Below are 19160 nucleotides of genomic sequence, written 5' to 3'. Positions count from 1 at the left end.
AGGGCAAAGAACACCAAGTACAACCCAAAGAACACCATCCCCACCATCAAGCATGGTGGTGGCAACATCATGCTTTGGGGGTCCTTTTCAGCCAAGGGGACGGGACAACACCATCGTATTGAGGCGAGGATGGACAGGGCCATGTATCGTGGAATTCTTGACCAACATCTCCTTCCCTCAGTGAGAGAGCTGAAGATGGGTCGAGGATGGGTGTTTGAGCACGACAACAAACCTAAGCACACCGCAAAAGCAACAAAAGAGTGGCGGAAGAAGAAGCCCATCAAGGTTCTGGAGTGGCCTAGCCAGTCTCCAGACCTGAATCCAATTGAAAATCTTTGGAGGGAGCTTAAAATTCCAGTTGCCAGGCGACAACCTCGGAACCTGAATGATTTGGAGGCTGTCTGCAGGGAGGAGTGGGCCAACATCCCTGCCGAAATGTGCACAACCCTTGTCACCAACTACAAAAACTGTTTGACATCTGTGCTGGCCAATAATGGCTTTTCTACAAAATATTAATATGCTGTTTGTCCAGGGGGTCAAATACTTGTTTTAATAAATTCATATGATGTGATTTTCTGGAATTTTCTTTGGGTTTCTGTCTCTCACTGTTAGAATGTACATATGATTAAAATTATAGATCTTTGCATTATTTGTAAGTGGGCAAACCTGCAAAATCAGCAAGGGGTCAAATGCTTATTTCCCCTACTGTATTAAGAGGGCTGCCTGAAGTGAAATTTCCATTCAATTAGGTTATATTAAAATTATATGTCTACATTCATAATATAGTAATTTTACATATTTCTCATTTCATTTAAGTTAAAATAACTATTTTCTACAAAATCAGAATTAGAACTCAAGAAAAACTGATAAATTTAGCTTTAGAAATTTTATTATTTTTTAAAAATGTGTTTTGAAAAAAAACATTTTGCAGATGAAAACTGGGATCCTATCTCAATACCACTGAAGCTATCTCCTTATTGTGTTTAAATAATTAGTATAACAGAATTTGTGAAAAAAAACGAAATAGATCCAAAGGACCTATCAGTAACCATGTCTTTCCAGCACATATCATCATTGGAATTTCTTTTTATGTATTATGTCTTCAGTACAAGGGCCATAACAGGCCATGATCTACAGGGGCACTGGCCGCCGTTTGCGCGTCTAGAACCGCCCATGTATGAAATCATATTTCCACATTTAAGTCTGTAAATCCTTTCTTGCCCTCACGTACCAGTGTAGGCTTCTCAGTCCGTGTGTGCCATACTAATACCTGCAGAGAAGCAGAAAGATATAGATAAGCAAAAAATCCTGTCAAAATTATAAAACACAAATGCAGATTATTTAGCAGTGGAAATGGCAATATGCTACTTCATGTCTCCCAGAGAGTAATCAAAAGGAATCTGACTTTTTGAGTCATCGAAAAAATATTCTAAAATCAGATGAGACAGTAACTGATGCACACAACCAGGATCTATAGCATAAGGCTTGGACTGGGAACGATTTTTGGCCATGGCATTTTTCCATCTATATCGGCCCATCGACCCCCCACCCAGAGAAAAAAAAAATGTTAATAGAAGCACAGTCAAATGCGTGGATCTCAAATTTGAAACACAATACGAATGCACATTGTGGATTAACCCATCTATCTTCAAGCAACACTCGAGAACCAAGGCTTCTATAATGAGGTTTTACTGGCTTTGGTTACTAACACAGACACGACAGTGACTGCTGCTGTGTAACGTCGTCACTCACCACATCAGCAGGGCTGCCAGATGTCACTGACTCACATTTTCGAGCCCCAAAAATTTTCATAAACCACCTGGATATACAAAATCTTGCCCAATTTGAACCAAAGTCTATTGATCTATTAGGCCATAAATCTAAAGACATTTTTTTTTTACCCATAGACGTCCATCCTAAACTGCCAGATTGGGAAACATCCCAACCTGCCAACAATGCACGTACAGCGGGAAATGTTAGTGTCAGGGCTCCTGTTTGTGTGTTTGTTTAGTTTTTGTGTTTGTCTCCCTTCCACCAAAAGGAGGCGCCTGGTTTCGGTTCGCCTCCTCACACACCTGCTGATGGTTACCTCATTAACGCAGTGCTCCTAAGCTGCTGATTGCCACTAACTCGATGCCATAGTGTTTTCCAGTTTTTAGTACTCTGGCCAAGCTGAGTTTTCTCTGAGTAAGACTGAGTTCTTGTCTCCCTGAGTTTTAACTTTGTTTTTTGTCTTTGCCTCTCGTCAGGAAGTCATCCTGCAAACTGGACCTTTCGGACCTCCTTTCCCAGGAGGGATCAACTGAGTCTAAACTGAGCCAGGGATTCAAACAGGAGATTTGGATCCAGTCTCCTTTGAGGACGTTGAAATTACTCTCTGAGCAAGGGAATCATCTTCACCTCGACCTGTTCAAGTACTGCACGAAATCTGAGTGGCAATGAACTTCTCCGTTTCCCCTACACCGTCCGAGTTCTGGGTAAACCCTGTTCCGCCCTCCACCGAGTCAGACAAACTCTGGAAAACCAACACACAGATTGGAGTTAAGGATCCTTCACTTCTCTGGAAACATGAGTCAACAACCAGATCCTCTGCTTCAAATTAACGAATCAAATCTCCCACTGAGCCTGAACTAATAGTCTGTCTTCCCCTCATCTTCCAGGTCCGGCCTAGCAGAGTTCAGAGAAACTCTGCACTGAGCTTAACATCTTAAATAACATCAGTCAAACTTTTCATCCGTGTGTCTCTGTTTGGTTTCACTGCATGTGGGTCCGAGCCTTAGATAAAATCATGACAGTTAGCCTTTAAATGCAAAACCCCATCATGCACTGCAAAATATTTTTGCAAAATATTCGAACATAAATTCGCCAAATATAAGAGGAACATCATAGTTTGGTTTAAAGAAAAGAATTTTAGTTTTATTGAACTTTTGTTTGCTGCAAGGATTTTACAGTTTGAAGAAATAGAAAATTACCGCATATGCCAACCATCACAAGGATGTGCATGACAAGAAAGGGCTATATATACTGCATGCATCATTAAGGCATTTAACATTGTATTACTTCTTGAGCTCCTTGAGTTATTTACTGTAACAGGTAGGTGCTTCGGCCGTAGAGTAAGTTTTGGGGCCAGTATGAATTAAGGAGGGCCGGCCCTCGCACGCTGAAATTAGGACCGGCCCACCGGGCCGGGTATCACAAATTACCAGTCCAAGCCTGTATAGCAGGGACATCGGAATCTCATTCAAGCTGTAAACATGTGGCTGGATGGTGACAAGGGGAGGTAGGGTAATATAGAGGTCAAAAGGGAAAGCCTCAACTTCCAAATACCTACAATGTACCATGAACAGAGAGCTGACGTGGCTTAGATGACCAAATCCTACCAAGGGCTAGAGAAGTCTAGGCTTAAAACAGCACAGTAGCTCTGATCACGGCACAGAGGAGTAGACCTTGAGCACAAGAGCAATAGAGGCTCAGATCTACCATACAAGGCAAGATCCCAGGTGCAGGTTATGCAAAGAGGCCCAAAAACAATTCAGCATCTAAAAGCAGGTTGTTAGATACTGGCACTAAAGGAAAACATGGAATGTCATAACCAAGTGGCTTGTGTAATAAACAGAAACATTGGTACATAACAAAACTGGAGACCCACAAGGTCAGAATGGGAACCACCTCCCAATGTAGTGGAGACTGATAGAGGTAAAATATTGTAGGACTTTCAGATACAGAAAGTCAGAATGGTTGAGACCAACCAACGGAGATGGTTATAAGCTGTATGTTGGGAGCTGGAGAAGTTCCATCTCTCTCCAGCAGAGTCCGCCATGGATCCTCCTGAGCTGAGCCTTCGACACACCTGAGGCGCATCTCATCATCAGAGGAGTATATAAGCTGTCTTCAGACCTTGCCTCGACGCCGCAGTGTTAAATCCAGTTGGTTAGCACCTAAGCCTAGTATCTTCTGAGAACCTTTGTTGCCATTGAATCCAGACTGGATTCTAACCCTTTGTCTCTGCTTTCAGGAAACCTGTTTTTTCTCCTGTGAAGCTCAGGAAGAGCTTAACCTGCCGAGCCTGCCCTCTGAGCCAAACCTGAAGACCCTTCTTTGGAATCCCATGCAACTCTGGACTAAGAGCTGGAAACTCAGAACCAAGGTCTGCCTTCACGCTAGAAGTAAGACGCTGAAGCAGTTATCGGACTCTGCTGAACAAAACAATCTCTGGACCCAACAGTTCCTCCCTCAAGGCTTTATCAGGACTCCTCAAGGTACAAACCTGAAAAACGTTAAAACTCAAACTCAACTGAGCCAACGCTAACTGAACTGTCTCCCACACAGACTCCAGTGAACCAGCCCCCTGGCCTGAACCAGTACCAGTGTTATTTCCATGTGCTTGGTGAAACAATAAACCTGTTAAACTTTTATTCTGTCTCCATGGTGTTCTGCATCTTGGGCCTCTCAGTAACCCATCATGACACTGTAGAAGTATCTGTAAAATTCATTGTTAGCATTTAGATCACTTTTCTTACCTTAGTGCAGTTTGAAGCTTTAGGCTCCAATTCACTGAGAGTCACCAGTTCCTTCAGTAAGCTGCTCTCCTGATATCCTGCTTTCACCCCTTGCAGCTGGAAGTTAGCCTGAGGTTTGGACAGAATCAGGCTAAGGTTCACTGCAAACCCAGCCATGTCTATGGCAAAAGGTCGGGTTGGGTCAAATTTAGTTTTAAAACCATACACCTTGCCTAGGTCATTTATTTTGGGTGTTTCGTATCGTATGCCCGCCACAAATGCCACGGGCCACACAGACACCTTTTTCGTGTACCTCATCTGTTAGATGAAAGAAGAGAAATACGTATTACTCCCAGAAATTTACAGGAACTATCGCTTCAATCTTAAAAGCAGGCATTTCATTAAGACATGTAACAGTGAGCCCACAAAACAAAATTAACTGAGATTTACTTTTAAAGATGTATCACCTCACCTCTTCAAACAGCTGCAGACTGTATGTGTTGTCATCATCAGCAAAGTAAACGACTCCAGGCTGGCTGAAGTTTACAGAATAGGTCTCTCTAAGCCACTGCAGGGCCAGGTTCCTCTGCAACGTACCACGTGGTATTTTGCGACTTTTAGTCTCTCCTTTGGGTTTAAAGTTTGAAGGGGTCTCTACATTGAGGTGTGTGTATTTAAGCCCTGTTTCCTGAAGGAAGCGGCTAACTAGAGCAGTCCTATTCTTGGAGTCCTCCACCACGATCCAGTGCAGGTTGGGGACATGAAGGAGAGTGTTGGCCAGACGAGTCAGGTCAGCCTTCTGCACTGTGCGGCTGTAAGTGGGAGTGATGATGTGGAGAGTAGGAAGAGTTTTGGACCAGGGCGGGGGCCGGCTGTAAACATAGTCTTTGCGAGCCATTGCTGAAATACCAGTTATAAAGAGAAGATTTCTTTAAGGCTCTGAAAGTAACCACACAGGGTAAGGAGCAAAAAGAGACTTAGCTAAAGCTTAGCTTGTCTTTGTAGTGAGTAATGTGAAAATGTGTTGTTTAGATGCTCAGATAACCTGAGAAACTGATCCAATTGCTATTCATTATCACAAAATCTGATCTAAACTTTTAAAAATGATATAAATTTACGAATTGTGGTGTTTTAATGAATAAGACAAAAAACTAAACTAAACACATAGCATTGCAATCAAACATAACATTATTTAATAAAAAAAGTAATTAATGTGTTAGAAACTATGCTTATGATTTTGAGCCCATTTGCAGTGTGACTTGAACCGTTGGATGGAGAGAAGGGGCAGATGTGGAGCTAGTACAGGTGTTTGGGGTGGAGGTGGTTGGCCCTTCTACCTGGTGTAGGTGTGGCTACTGTTCACCGGTGCCCACATTAATGAAGTCTGTCTGACTGACTGGGACCATATAACGTGCGGCTAATCAGGCATCAAGTGTCTGATCAACCTGGAATTAATTCCTGGTCTCAACCCAAATAGATGAAGGACAGAGAACTTCTGACTTAATGTTTCTAGGGGTCAGCGGGAGATTACAAACTGATGTTTAATATAATAAACTGAACTGAATTAAATGTTTTTGAGATGTGTTTGTTTGAAATCTTCAGTTGGCATGGCCCAAATATTTATAAACTTAATATTAATAATATTAATATTAATTTATTTTCCACCACAAGCTTTAAAACCATGTGTTTAAGAAACCAGGTCGTCAGCGTGTGTGTCGCAGTTAAGGCAAATGTGCCCCCACCCCTTTCGCAGACACAAGAGACTTGCACTTCTCTGAAATTGTCGGTGACCGCAGACGGCAGGCCTCTGATTGGTGAAATCTAAATTCATTCTGCAGTATGCGTATTTCCTGTTTGGTACCTCACCTGTTTGCTTTGTTTGTATTACCGTCATTGTGGAAAGCGATTTGTGAAGATGGACCAGCTAGAAGAGCGAGGTGCGCAAGAAAGCTGGTACCCTTTTTCCACCTTCATCCCCGCTCTTTTTCGCCCTCATGTCCCTCTGTTGTCGCACATCTTGCCCCTTTTGTTTTTTCCCACTTCCTCACCTTCTCAGCTAGGGACGCCGCCAGGACTTTGGGGCCTTAGATATTTGGCCCCACACAGAATAAATCTATGTAAACTTTTAAACTTCTATAAAGGTGCATTGATTTGTTTAATTCGTTATCAATATGTAAAATTATGCATGCATGGCACTTCAGCCCTGGTACGAGCAAAATTTCAGAACGGGGAGACCTGATGCGATGCAGGACAGGGGTTTTGGTCAATATATCATGCTTTGTTACACTGTTTACTGCTTAAAAATAACGAAGAACACAAATTAATTTATTTCAATGCTGAATTTTCTTTTTGTGTTTGAATACTATAGCGGGACAGATCTTGTCTTCTTCTTTTGGGGCCTCAGTCAAGGGCCCTTAGAATCTTTCTAACTTTTCCCCTGTAAAGCACCCTTGGTCTTGGCCGTATCTAGACCCACAGCTACTCCCTGATTGTCCCTCTTACGCTGTGACACGGAATAACAGCACAGATCACGCTTCAAAATTGGGCATGACTCATAAAATATCTGCGTCATACCTGCAACAAGCTCACTGCGACACACTGCCTTGGGAGTATAACCAGCCCTTTAGCCTGTTTGTCAGGTGAACCGCTAGCTTGCCAGACTCAAAAGTCTTCTGGTCTATATAATTGCCACAGCTGGCTCCACATCTGCCTCACAGGACAAAATTGTCACAGTCTCGATTCTATGTTTTACTTTATGTTTTTTTTTTTAGTTTCTTTGGTTTGGTTCCTATTTTGTTTCAGTTTCTGGACATATTTGAGTTCTATGGTTTTTATTTGTGTCCCTCTGTCACCCTCTTGTGTTGGTCTCCTTTTCCCTAGCTCCTTCCTTTGCTGCTCTGTTCACACCTGCTCCCAATCTGCTCGTTTAGCCTGATCGTCCGGTGAAGCGATAACTTGCCAGACTCAAAAGTCTTCTGGTCTTTATAATTTCCACAGCTTGCTCCACATCTGCCTTTTTATCTCCTTCCCACACCTTGACTCACAGGACAAATTGTCACGGTCTTGATTCTATGTTTTACTTTGCTCTGTGTTTTTTTTTAGTTTCTTTAGTTTGGTTCCTATTTTGTTTTATTTTCTGGATATATTTGAGTTCTGAGGTTTTTATTTGTGTCCCTCTGTTGCCCTCTTGTGTTAGTCTCTTTTCCCCAGCTCCTTTGCTGCTCTGTTTACACCTGCTCCCAATCTGCTCGTTAGCCCTCTCTTTGTTCAGTGTCACATAAATACACTCCTTGTGCAGTTCCTCAGTGCTGGTTCCGCATCTTACTACACTTTACCTCATCTCACCTCATCTTACCATGGCCACTGATTTATTTCCCCTGATGTCTCCATGGTTCTGGTTTGTTTTACATTTTTTATTTGGATTTATGGATTCCCACCTCTGTTACCTGTGTTTATTCATTAACGAAACTGCAAGAACTCACCCCTGCCTCTCAGCTTCTGCATTTGGGTCTTCTAACCTCAACCAAATCATGACAGTAAGAACCAGCCATCATGGACCCTGCAGAGCCAACCAATGTGGCAGGAAAATTACTCTCAATCATCATATCCACACGTGACAGTCTCCCCTTCATCAGTCCTCCTTGGGAGTGGGCAAGTGCAGCAGTGGAGGTAAAGAAGAGACTGGAAGAGTTTCCTGAACTCCATAAATTTCTTTGTGAGACTGGTTATATTGCAGAAGCTGAGTGGAATATCAAGGATGCTTTTGCTCAGCTTTTCAATAAACCTTCCCCACCCAAACCATCACTATGTCACCAACCTGCCCTGCTGTCTCTCACCTCCGATCCTGTTCCTCCACCATCAGCAGCTGTTGGTCCTCCTGTGCCATCTGCTTCCTCCAGGCATAAGCACCGCCGCTGGGGGAACAAGGCCACTTCCCCTCCAGCGGGTCAGCCTGACGCCTCCACTCCCCCTCCAGCGGGTCAGCCTGACACCTCCACTCCCTCTCCGGTGGGTCAGCCTGAAACCTGCTTCAGTTCCCCTTCCAAAACAGGTCAGATTTACCCATAGTCTCAGTCGTAACTTCCATGACTAACTGCTAGCCCCATCTATGAAAAGACTCAAACCAGGTCCTCATAGTACACCCCCCGCAGTAAGAGCTCATTATCTCGAGGAGTCTCAGTTATGGGCCTCTTTTTATAGGGAAAGAGAAGATCTATTCCCTTACCTTCCACCTCCATCAGCTCCCCACTAGCCCGGACTTCCCGAGCCAGAGCCCATTAGCAGGTCAGATCCTTTGCCAGAGCTAATTGGGGGTCAGATCCCGTGCCAGAGCCCTTTAGCGGTCAGATCCCGAGCCAGAGCCCTTTAGCGGACCAGATACCCTAGCGCCAGAGCTCATTAGGGGGCCAGTTCCCCTAGCGCCAGAGCCCATTAGCGGGAAAGATCCCCTAGTGCCAGAGCCCAATAGTGGGCCAGTTCCGTAGTGCCAGAGCCCATTAGCGGGCCAGAGCTCATTAGCGGGCTAGATCCCCTAGCCCCAGACCCCATTAGCTGGCCAGTTCCCCTAGCCCCAGAGCCCATTAGCGGGCCAGAGCCCATTAGCGGGCCAGATTCTGATTCAGGGCCCATTAACTGGCTAAATCCAGAGTCTATTAGTAAACTAGAGACCCCTGAGTGAGCTCTGTGCTGTCCAGTGACCCTTGAGCGAGCTCTGTGCCGTCCCGATACCCCTGAGCCTGCTCTGTGTCGTCCAGAGACCCTGAGCCTGCTCTGTGCCATCCAGAGACCCCTGAGCACACTAATGAAATGGTCTCAGATTTGGAACTTGTTGAGAGTTAATCGCCAAGGCCCCACAGAGGGCGCTCCAAGCCTCCAAGAGCCCTCAGAGGGCTCTACTTGCCCCAATGCTGATGCTGCAGAGACGGCGTCCCCCAAGGCTGCTGCTGATGCAGAGACGGCGTCCTCCAGAGGTGCTCCTTCGTCACCGGCCCCACGGCCGGCCTCCAGATACTCTGCCTCGCCTTCAGCCCCACGTCCGGCCTCCAGATACTCTGCCTCGCCTCTGACCCCATGGCCGGCCTCCAGAGACTTTCGGTTGCTCTCTCCCACCTTTGGTAGGGTTTTTTTGGACTCTTTTTTTTTGTTTGTTTCTTGCCCTCCTTCCTGGTTCCCCCTCCGCCCACCCTGGCTGGGTTGTTTTTTGGACATTTTAGGGCATCTGGAATCTGCCCTTAAGTGGGGGATACTGTCACAGTCTTGATTCTGTTATGTTTTCCTTTGCTCCATGTTTTCTAGTTTTGTTGGTTTGGTTCTTATTTTGTTGTATTTTCTGGATATATTTGACTTCTAAGGTTTTTATTTGTTTTATCTGTTGCCCTCTTGTGTTGGTCTCCTTTTCCCTAGCTCCTTCCTTTGTTGCTCTGTTCACACCTGCCCCCAATCTGTTTGTTAGTCCTCTCTTTGTTCAGTCTCCCATAAATACACTCCTTGTGCAGTTCCTCAGTGCTGGTTCCTCGTCTTACTTCACATTACCTCATCTTTTTGCCTGATGTCTCCATGGTTCTGGTTTGTTTTACATACTTAATTTGGGTTTTTGGGTTCCTGCCTCTGATACCTGGGTTTATTCATTAAATAAACTGCAAGAACTCACACCTGCCTCTCAGCCTCTGCATTTGGGTCCTCTAACCTCAACCAAATCGTGACACAAATGGGCTCAAAAGCAATGAGGGCTCAAAAGCCTGTCAGCTTTGTTTTCCATCAAACCAAGTGTTTTATGGTTGTGAGGTATAGCTGATATTACCTATACATTCAACTTGGCAGCTACAGAACCAACCAACCCTATGATGTAAGAATAATATATTTTGAAAAAGGTATTTCTGAAAAGCATCAACCAAACATTGATATTTACCTTTTTGAGAAAAAATGACAGATGTGATATTGCTCTGGTGCCAAACACTGATGAGGAGCAGCCATGGTAACATAATCAGCAAAACAGACATAATGTTGTATTTCTTTGCCATCTTCGATGTCCCACTGGTTCACCTCACTATCTGCGAGGAATATAAAGATCAGTTTTTTGTAAATTTTTGCAATTATTTATTAATGTTGTAATTTTATGTTCAATTCTATTGTTCAGCTGGGAATTTATATTTCTGATACTTTAAGATGTTTATTGCCCTCCCCTGTAGTGGTGGTAAAATACCTTATTTAATCAGATATTATTTCAGCTGTTATACATTGTTTATGACACACAGTCCTACTAGCTGTGTGTTAGAACAATAGATGATAGAGTAATTTCGAGCCCTTATCATGGTCAAACAGTTAATTCTGCACATACATGGAATAAATTCACCACAACTTCTGTTCAAAATGTCCAAAGAGTTTATTAACAAAAATCATTCAGCTCCAAGTCAAACATATTTCAGTTTAACACTCTCAACTAAGAATAGTAAAACTCAACTAAACTAAACTAAACGACTATGTACAAAGAGGAAGGGGAACAAAGTTGAAAAACATTACAGTTTAAGATGGATTTTTGTGTTTTAAACCAAAGTTTATCTGGAAGAATTTGGGATATGATCAAATTAGCTTTTCACTAATTTGAAAGAAATTTAAATGTTTTCAGACCAATTCACAATGCAAATCCATGAGGTGAATAAAACATTATTTGGCCAAATAATGTTTTATTAAAGGATTTGCTTAATCAATAACCAAAAACCTTTAGTTAAATGATTCTTTACCCTCTTTGAAATAATTAGCAGCATGATGAGCATCTGAGGAACACATGAACACTAATGTTATACCAGTTTTTAAACTGGTACACCTTGGTCACACCTTGGCTGAAACGGGGGTTGTTGCAGAGATTCCAAAGCTGATTCCACATCATGTCAAGATGAAATATGGACACTGGTTCCCATGTCCAAAAAGTATGATTATGGCATATGACACAACATTTATTTATCCTTTAATTTACAAAGCTAAAAGAGAAATGTTTTTTCTGAAAAAATATTCTTCCATTAGAGTTAAATGCATGGAAACAATAAATCCTTATTCAAGATTTCTGATTGATCTGAAAAATCAATAAAAGGTTATCACTTTTTTCTTAAACTTAGACTGTACTAAGTCTTAAACATAGCAAGATCTTTTATGCTAGTTATTATATAAAAAAATGTTAAAGTCACATTTGTTAAGGACTCTCTTGCCAAGTTTTTTTTTTTTCCTAAAGAATGCAAAATGATAGCAAGTTTTTTTTCTTTATACATCCACCTCTTCTGTGAAGGAATTTGGCTTCTGTAAGTAGGTTATTTAATACTTAGGTACATCAAGTTCCGATGTTTTTTTTACACTTTCTACTAACAGCTCCTCCATAGATATAAAACGGTGAATATTGAATAATGTTTAACATGAAAAGCAATGTTTGAATTCAAATATTAGTTAAGAACTGTTGTAACGTTTATTACATAGGTTGATGTAAAAGGCAATAAAGTTTCATTTGATAGGGTGAGTGGGGTGGGATTAAGGGAAGGTTATGGTTCATTATTTAAAGGTTTATTAATCTGGACTCAGGCAATAAACAGAGATAAACCGCTCTTCCTGTAAGTTAGTGGAAAGTGGTACGGGCAGGGCAAACAAATAAGATTATATAAGAAATGTTTGAGACCTGCATTTTATTGGGGAAAAGACGTTTAGGTGAAGGCTTTGGGTGAAGAGAAATGAAGTAGGTTGAGACTTTAGGGCTGGAAAAAGTGGTCAGGGTTAAGTGATGTATTAATTAAAATTATATTTGGGGTGGGATGTATGGTGGATTACCAAGGGTTACGAAAGTGTCTTGGGGTAAGGTTATGTCAATTAAAAAAAACATTTTTTGGGATTGGGTAAGGATTAGGTGAGAAGGACAAAAATGGGAATAAAATTCCCAAAAATAATTTGGTTTTAAAGAAAAATATATCAAAAGGTAGAATTTTTTCATTATCATACAAGCTTATTTCTGTGATTATCTGCCCTGTTTTCCCCAGGGATCCCAGCCTGAAAGAAGAGAAACATCTCCACATCAAATCCTTAGAATCCCTCTATGTGGATTACCCTCGCTCCCTTCTCCTTAGACACCTGTCCACAGGCCTCTCTTTTCTGCGATCCTGTATCATTGCGATTCCTTCCCCATGTGAAGCGGATGAGAAAACAGAGTTTTCGCCTTGGTTAACCAAAACTATCCTGCCATTGGAATGTACCTGCCTGGTACCATCAGCAGGGATGCCCTCTGAGAACACTGTAAGGTATCAAATCTATTAAAGCCCATCAAATTCCCTTGTTGTTTGCATCAGACTAATTCAAATCTCCCCGAGAGATCTGGAAACGGACTAGTTGTGAACTTGACCGGATCTGAACCAGATGTTGCCTCCCCCTCCTCCCATCTAGAGTCAACACACTAAAACCTTCTTCATTTATTCCCATCTGATGCTCAATTAAGGTGCTTAGCTTCAGCAAGCGTAGTTAGTTGTTTTTGTTTGTGGTTTTATTGAAATTCTTGATTTTAAAGCTGATGGTTCATCTAACAGGGTTCAAAACAGAACTCCAGTTTCATAGTATAAATGAGTATGTGTGTGTGACTGGCTGCAATTGGGTTATTTTTCTTCAGTTTGTCTTCCTGATCCTTCTTGTCCTGAAAGTAGTGTGTTGAAAGTGAACTTCGAGGATTGTGAGCCACTTTAAGTTCAGTTGTGACAAAATGGAAGGTGTGGTCATTGTATGAGTTTTACAACCCATTGTGTGCCTACACTTGTAGTCCATCACTTCCCCTTGGTCAGATGGTAGGAGCGGCCATTTTATGAGCTTTACAACACACGGGTCTGAAAACTCATAAAATGGCAGCGTGTTGTGTATTTAGTTCCCTTAGAGAGAAACCTTTGAAGCAGTCTGATTGAACAGTCTCTTTAAAGTACATTGAGATGACTTGTTGTAAAATATGTACATAAAATAAATTGAAAACTGGATTGATATGTGCTTGAGAATGGCTTTGTCTCCATTCAAACCCAGGTTTAAAGCCTTGCAGGGCAGCCTAAAGCCCAGTGCTCTCATTAAGCCATAAAAAAGAAAGAAAAAAAAATGGTCAGTTTTAGTTTTATAAAATATGGGAATCAGGAAATTGTCTATAGCTATACCAAACTAAAAGACTGTTGTTCACTACCTCAAAAAATACTTTAGATTTTAAAATGAAAACATTTTCTATATATATATATATATATATATATATATATTTTTTTTTTTTTTTTTTCTTTTTCTTTCTAAAACTTCAATGTATAACATTGATGCATAAACACTTTATTTTATTTCAGTGTTAAATTCTGTTTAAAGTAACAAATTATAATTAAAAATGTCTCCTGACCTTTAGTAGTTGATGATTTTTTTATTCAGACCCTGCTGATTTTGAATTGATTACCACGGTTTAATATTTATAAATATTTATTTCACATCATGTGCGCCATTCACTGCAGATCATTGGCTCCATCCACATCTAGTGAAAACTAGTGTAATTGGATGAGTCATAGAACGCAAACACTCATTGGTTAGCTAAAGGAAATCATCAGAAGCAAGCAGGTGTTCTTCAAACTGCAAACATGAATTATCTATGCCATGCTACAATGTCTGATTTCAGAAAAAGATGTTGAAATGTCTGAAAGGTCGGACACAGGCAAGAACATATCTGGGGATGAAGACGGAGACCAACAAGACCTCCCTCATCCTTGGCCCTATCTCAAAGAATTTTTCCGCATATTTGAAAAATTTAGCTTTCAATTCATATAGTGGCATCTGGCTGTTTTTTTAAAAGAGCTTACTTAAAAAGTTACTTTATACTTTTCTACTTCAAGTATTTCCAAATTCTTTGATATTTTACAACATAAAATGTAAATGGCATGTACTTATATAGAGCCTTTATTCAAGTTAGGAGACTTGACCAAAGCGCTTTACACTACATTCATTCACCTATTCACACACACACACTCACGGTGGCAAGCTACATTGTAGCCACAGCTGCCCTGGGGCTCACTGACAGAAGCGAGGCTGCCGTACACTGGCGCCACCGGGCTCTCTGACCACCATCAGTAGACAATGCAGGTGAAGTGTCTTGCCCAAGGACACAACGACAATGAAAGTCGGAGTCGGGGCTTGAACCGTCAACCCTCCGATTACAGGGCAAACTCCTACATCCAACGCCACTGTAACTTCATACTTTAATTAGTTACTTTCACTGAGTTAGTAACTTAGCTACTTTTTTGGATTCAGTAACTTTTCAGTCACTTTTTTAGAGAAGTAACCAGTAATTTCAACTAGTTAAATTTACAAGTAATTTGTCCAACACTTGTATGTCCTAACTTTTTCCCAGGTCTAAGAAAGAATTTCAAGCCTGATTATTAGCATGATCTGCTATTTTAAGGTCTGGTTAATGCCAAAGAAATGAATAAAGTCAATGCAAAGTCCCCATAATGATAGCAAAACCAAACTTAATGTGTGCGTATTGGCAATACTATAGCCTATATAAGATCAAATGCTGGGCTACATAAATTGACTAAGGTTACATGAACATAATCAAATATGTTACAGAATAAGCAACAAATACAACCTCATTACACTCACTGTATTAAACAGTAAAAACAAAATGCAGTCTATACCAGCAAAGATAAAGATAGCTAGAAAGATGATTCAAAAGAAACTTAATTCAATTTAATCAAATTTATTTATATAACGCCAATTCACAACACACATCTCAAGGTACTTTACAGTTCATTAGATCATACAGTCAAATTGATTCTGAAGTTTTCTATCTAAGGAAAATCAGTTGATAGAATCAAGTCATTGACTAGAGGGCAATCCCTCATCAACCAACTGAAGGACTTCAATAGCAGAAAAAATTTACCTCTGTGATCATGATCTTCAAATCAATTCTCTACATCATAGCCTACAATGAGCCCCATTGTTTACGGTATTATGTTACCAGGAAAACTTTGTGGCCTTAATGAGAGATTTTAAACTGACAGAAAGTAAAAAGCTATAAAGATAAGAGGTAATTATAATCAATCCAACTTGAAAGCTTTAAAGTATAAGGTAGAATATATCTGCTGCTAAGTCCTAACTGGCTTTATTAAAAATATCTTATATGGTAGTAATTATGCTCTAAACTTGAGTCCCTTAACTTATGAGCAACCCTGTCACTAAAGCCTTTTAATCGGTCTAGAGGAAAAGACCCGATCATACAATCAGATCACTCATTTAAAGGTCAGAAATAACGTTTAGATCCTTCAATGTAAAATGTGCAGTTTTATTTATTGGTAATTATTCTCATGTTTACCTCCTCAGTTTATGCTGTTCTCAGTTTTTGTTATTGTAATAGCAATTCATTCTATGGCAGTTGTGTAGCAACATTTTGACTATTTTTAAAATGAACTACTGAAGTATTTAACTAGATCTGAAAAATGTACATTTTGAGATGTTCTGTGTTTTATATGAGCCAACCTGTTAATTTATGAGGGGGAAAAAAATCCAATACCTAAAAAAACATTACATTGAAATCTTTGTGCAACGCTGTCACTCTAGATTCAACCCTGCTACCATATCCATACTTATTAAAATAATCTCAAATGACATTCTAAGATGACAAGACTTTAAAGTTTTGCCTTTCTGATTGATTAAATATGTATATGCATGCTGCATTTGGATAAATACCAAAGAATAAATGTTAAAATTAGTCCAATAAAGGAACCAAAAACTAAAACTTGAGTGAGATAGATTCAAAAAGTTACTAAAATGAATAGAAGTAAAGAATTTTGTGAAATGAAATTAGAATTAGAATAACATATATCATCCTTTTTATTTAATAACAAAGCATTTTTTTTTCCTGAATAATGTTTTACTTATATGTTTTTCACAGGCATTAGTATCTGTAACAGGGTTACAACAAATACAATACATCATAAAAGAAATGCCTTTTAAAATGTGAACAGATGATGTTTATACCGGAGGAATTATATTTTATGATGGTTTAGTACCTGTTTTTCTTGACTCTATTGGTTCTTAAACTGCTGCAAAAGTTAGGAGTAAAACTCAAGGCTTTATTTAAATTATACTTCCATGAAATACTTCCTGAAGGTGTGTCAGTATTGGGAACAAAATTAGCACCAAACAAGCTGACAGCAATAAATCTAATATGTAGAACAATAAGCAATAAATACATCCTCTCTCCACTCAATGTACTGAACAGTATGAAAATAATGCAATATATACCGGCAAAGATAAAGATAGCCAGAAAGATGATCCAAAAGTGACTTATTAATGGAAGACTTCAATGGGACAAAAAATTGACTCCTTGGTAACCTCAACAGAGAACCCAGACTGCAACCAATTCTCCTTTTTTAATTAATCTAGATCTTCCTTGTCTTGTTTTCACTAACAAAATGAAAAAGATATATAAAATTTGGATACATTAAATCCCTATATGAATCTTTTCCACATATCCTGCTTAACCCTTTTAGGGAAAGTTACCATTTTTGATCTCTTGCATACCCCTTACAAATGGAGTCCCCCTCTGTCCTTCGGTGAGGTCTATATCCAGTGATTCAGCAAAGATACTGCTCCATGGCTGTACATCTTATTTTGGCATTTGATCAAATAAATGAGCTCTTGAATGATATATAATTAAATTAATGTAAATTAAGCTTTAAAAAAAATTAACAAGTCAAGAAAAAAAAGGTAAAAGCTAATTGAAAAGTTAAAAAGTTAACAATTATATTTAGGTTTATAAACTAAAATGCATCTAAGGTTATGTTGTAGCAAATAAACTGCGTTTTTTTCACTCCGTGTGTTTTTCCATCTTTACTTTTGTTACTTTTCTTAATATATTCGGGAAAGTAGGAGTTTTATTGTTATTATATTGACTTGTTATTAATTTTTGCCATCAAAATATCCAGATTTTTTGAATGTTATAAAGGTAGTAAGGGGTTGTCCTGGATTCCAATAACACCACTGGCTTGAAATTTAGATTTTTAGTGTTTCACTGAGAGCCCTATAAAGGGTTAATGGGAGATTTTGAACTGACAGAAAGAACAAAGCTATAAGGATAAGAGTTAATGATAAGCAATAAAACTGAAAAGGTATCAAGTGTAAGGTACAACGAAACACTGATAAAATATCTGCCTCTAATTCCTAACTGGCTTTATTGAAGATATTTTATATGGTTGTAATTATGCTCTATACTTGTGTCCCTCACCTTACCCTTTCACTAAAACCTTTCAAGCTGTCTGGAGGAAAAGACCCGATCCTACAGTCAGATCACTAATGATCACTTATTTAAGGGTCAGAAATAAGGTTTAGATCATTTAGTATTCACTGTACAATATGCACTGTTATTTATTGGTAATTACTTTCTTAGTCACCTCTTCACATTGTTTGTTATTCTAATAGCAGGTCATCAGAGCTTTATCAGTTTATTTCACATAATAACTGATAAAGCTCTAATAACATAATAATAACATAGTAAAATAATGATAAATTGATTGGATCAACAATTTTTTAAATTATTGTTTGAAGTTAAAAAGTTATTTTCTCCTGATATCTACAGGTAGGATATAAGTTATGTTATGCTGCTCTTGACAGTCGGCGGTTAATATAGAAACCATGAAATGACTGCGCGTTTCCTTTTTCTCTGGCCATCTGTAACTTTGGTATGCAGTAGAATCTGCTCTGTCTTTACATCTATTTTTTTTAAAGTATGTTTTAGAAAAAATTTATATATTTTTTACAGAGTTTTATGCGTAATCTTACCTCATGTTTTTTGCATGTTTTTTACTATTACAGCTGATATGTCTAACTTCATAACATTTATAACTGTTGTTGGGAACGATTGCTCTGTAGTTTGGTTTATGTTATTTATTGCGTTATATTTAGTATAAAGGAGAAGAAGCTGCTTGACTGATGTTGTACTAACTTCATTCTCTCTATTGTTTGGTATCTTTTATATATTTCACATAACGTTATGTTTCACAGTTACCAATTTTGGGATAATTGTTGAATTTTAAACATAGAGTATGTGTGATTTTTGTCCCTGTATTAAAAATATATATATTCATTGCTATTTAAGTTAAGATAAGTAATGTGCCTTAATTATGTAAATTCATGTTAAATACCACTAAACGATCACAGTCTCTTGTTTTAATTTAATTAATACAATAAATCTGAGTGTGTCTGTTGTTTGGGACATGAGACAAATGGTTAAACATACATGTTAGAAATCTTTATGTGATTCTCTGGTCTTTTCTTGTCATGATAAAACAAAGTTTTACATAGATTGACATGGTTGACTATTCTTTTTTTAATATTAGAGCCGTTCTAATACACCTGGAAAACTCTTTTGTCTGTTTAAAACAAAACTCACATGGGGAAAAAAACGTGTTGCCAACCTTATTGCCGACTGAAGATGCTGCGTGATTACATCCGTGTATTCCTCTTTCTGTCCTGCCACTTAACGGTCTTATTAGTTATGGTTTGAAATATATTTTGGGACTATTTGCAGTCCAGGACCTTCCCCACAGACACTGTGATCCTGAAGAAATGGATAAGGAAAAAAAGGTATGAGAATAAGACAGCCACTCTGTCTGGGAAGGCAGCTTACCT

At 39.4% G+C, this 19160-nt stretch overlaps 1 protein-coding gene across 1 annotated transcript; it reads right to left on the bottom strand.

Moving 5' to 3' along the window:
- Positions 1-1106: 1106 nt before the first annotated feature.
- Positions 1107-19099, bottom strand: LOC119793458 (galactosylgalactosylxylosylprotein 3-beta-glucuronosyltransferase 1-like). The gene is made up of 5 exons (XM_038300678.1): positions 18947-19099; positions 10408-10549; positions 4972-5399; positions 4521-4817; positions 1107-1270 (listed from the first exon to the last, which is right to left on the bottom strand). Exons 2-5 carry the CDS (start codon positions 10517-10519, stop codon positions 1184-1186), a joined length of 924 nt encoding a protein of 307 aa, XP_038156606.1. The 5' UTR covers positions 10520-10549; positions 18947-19099; the 3' UTR covers positions 1107-1183.
- Between the last annotated feature and the right edge of the window lie 61 nt (positions 19100-19160).

This window comes from Cyprinodon tularosa, unplaced genomic scaffold, assembly GCF_016077235.1.
Source record: "Cyprinodon tularosa strain WSP-4 unplaced genomic scaffold, ASM1607723v1 ctg453, whole genome shotgun sequence".
NCBI lineage: Eukaryota > Metazoa > Chordata > Actinopteri > Cyprinodontiformes > Cyprinodontidae > Cyprinodon > Cyprinodon tularosa.
Note: the sequence above shows the minus strand (reverse complement) of the source record. Positions and strands in the feature narration are given on the sequence as shown.

Coding starts and splice junctions, on each gene's coding strand:
- LOC119793458 (XM_038300678.1), bottom strand. CDS start 10,519: ATGGCAAAGAAATACAACATTATGTCTGTTTTGCTGATTATGTTACCA. Junction 4,818..4,971: donor GTCTGCAGCTGTTTGAAGAG/GTGAGGTGATAC, acceptor TTCATCTAACAG/ATGAGGTACACGAAAAAGGT. Junction 1,271..4,520: donor AAGCTTCAAACTGCACTAAG/GTAAGAAAAGTG, acceptor GCTTCTCTGCAG/GTATTAGTATGGCACACACG.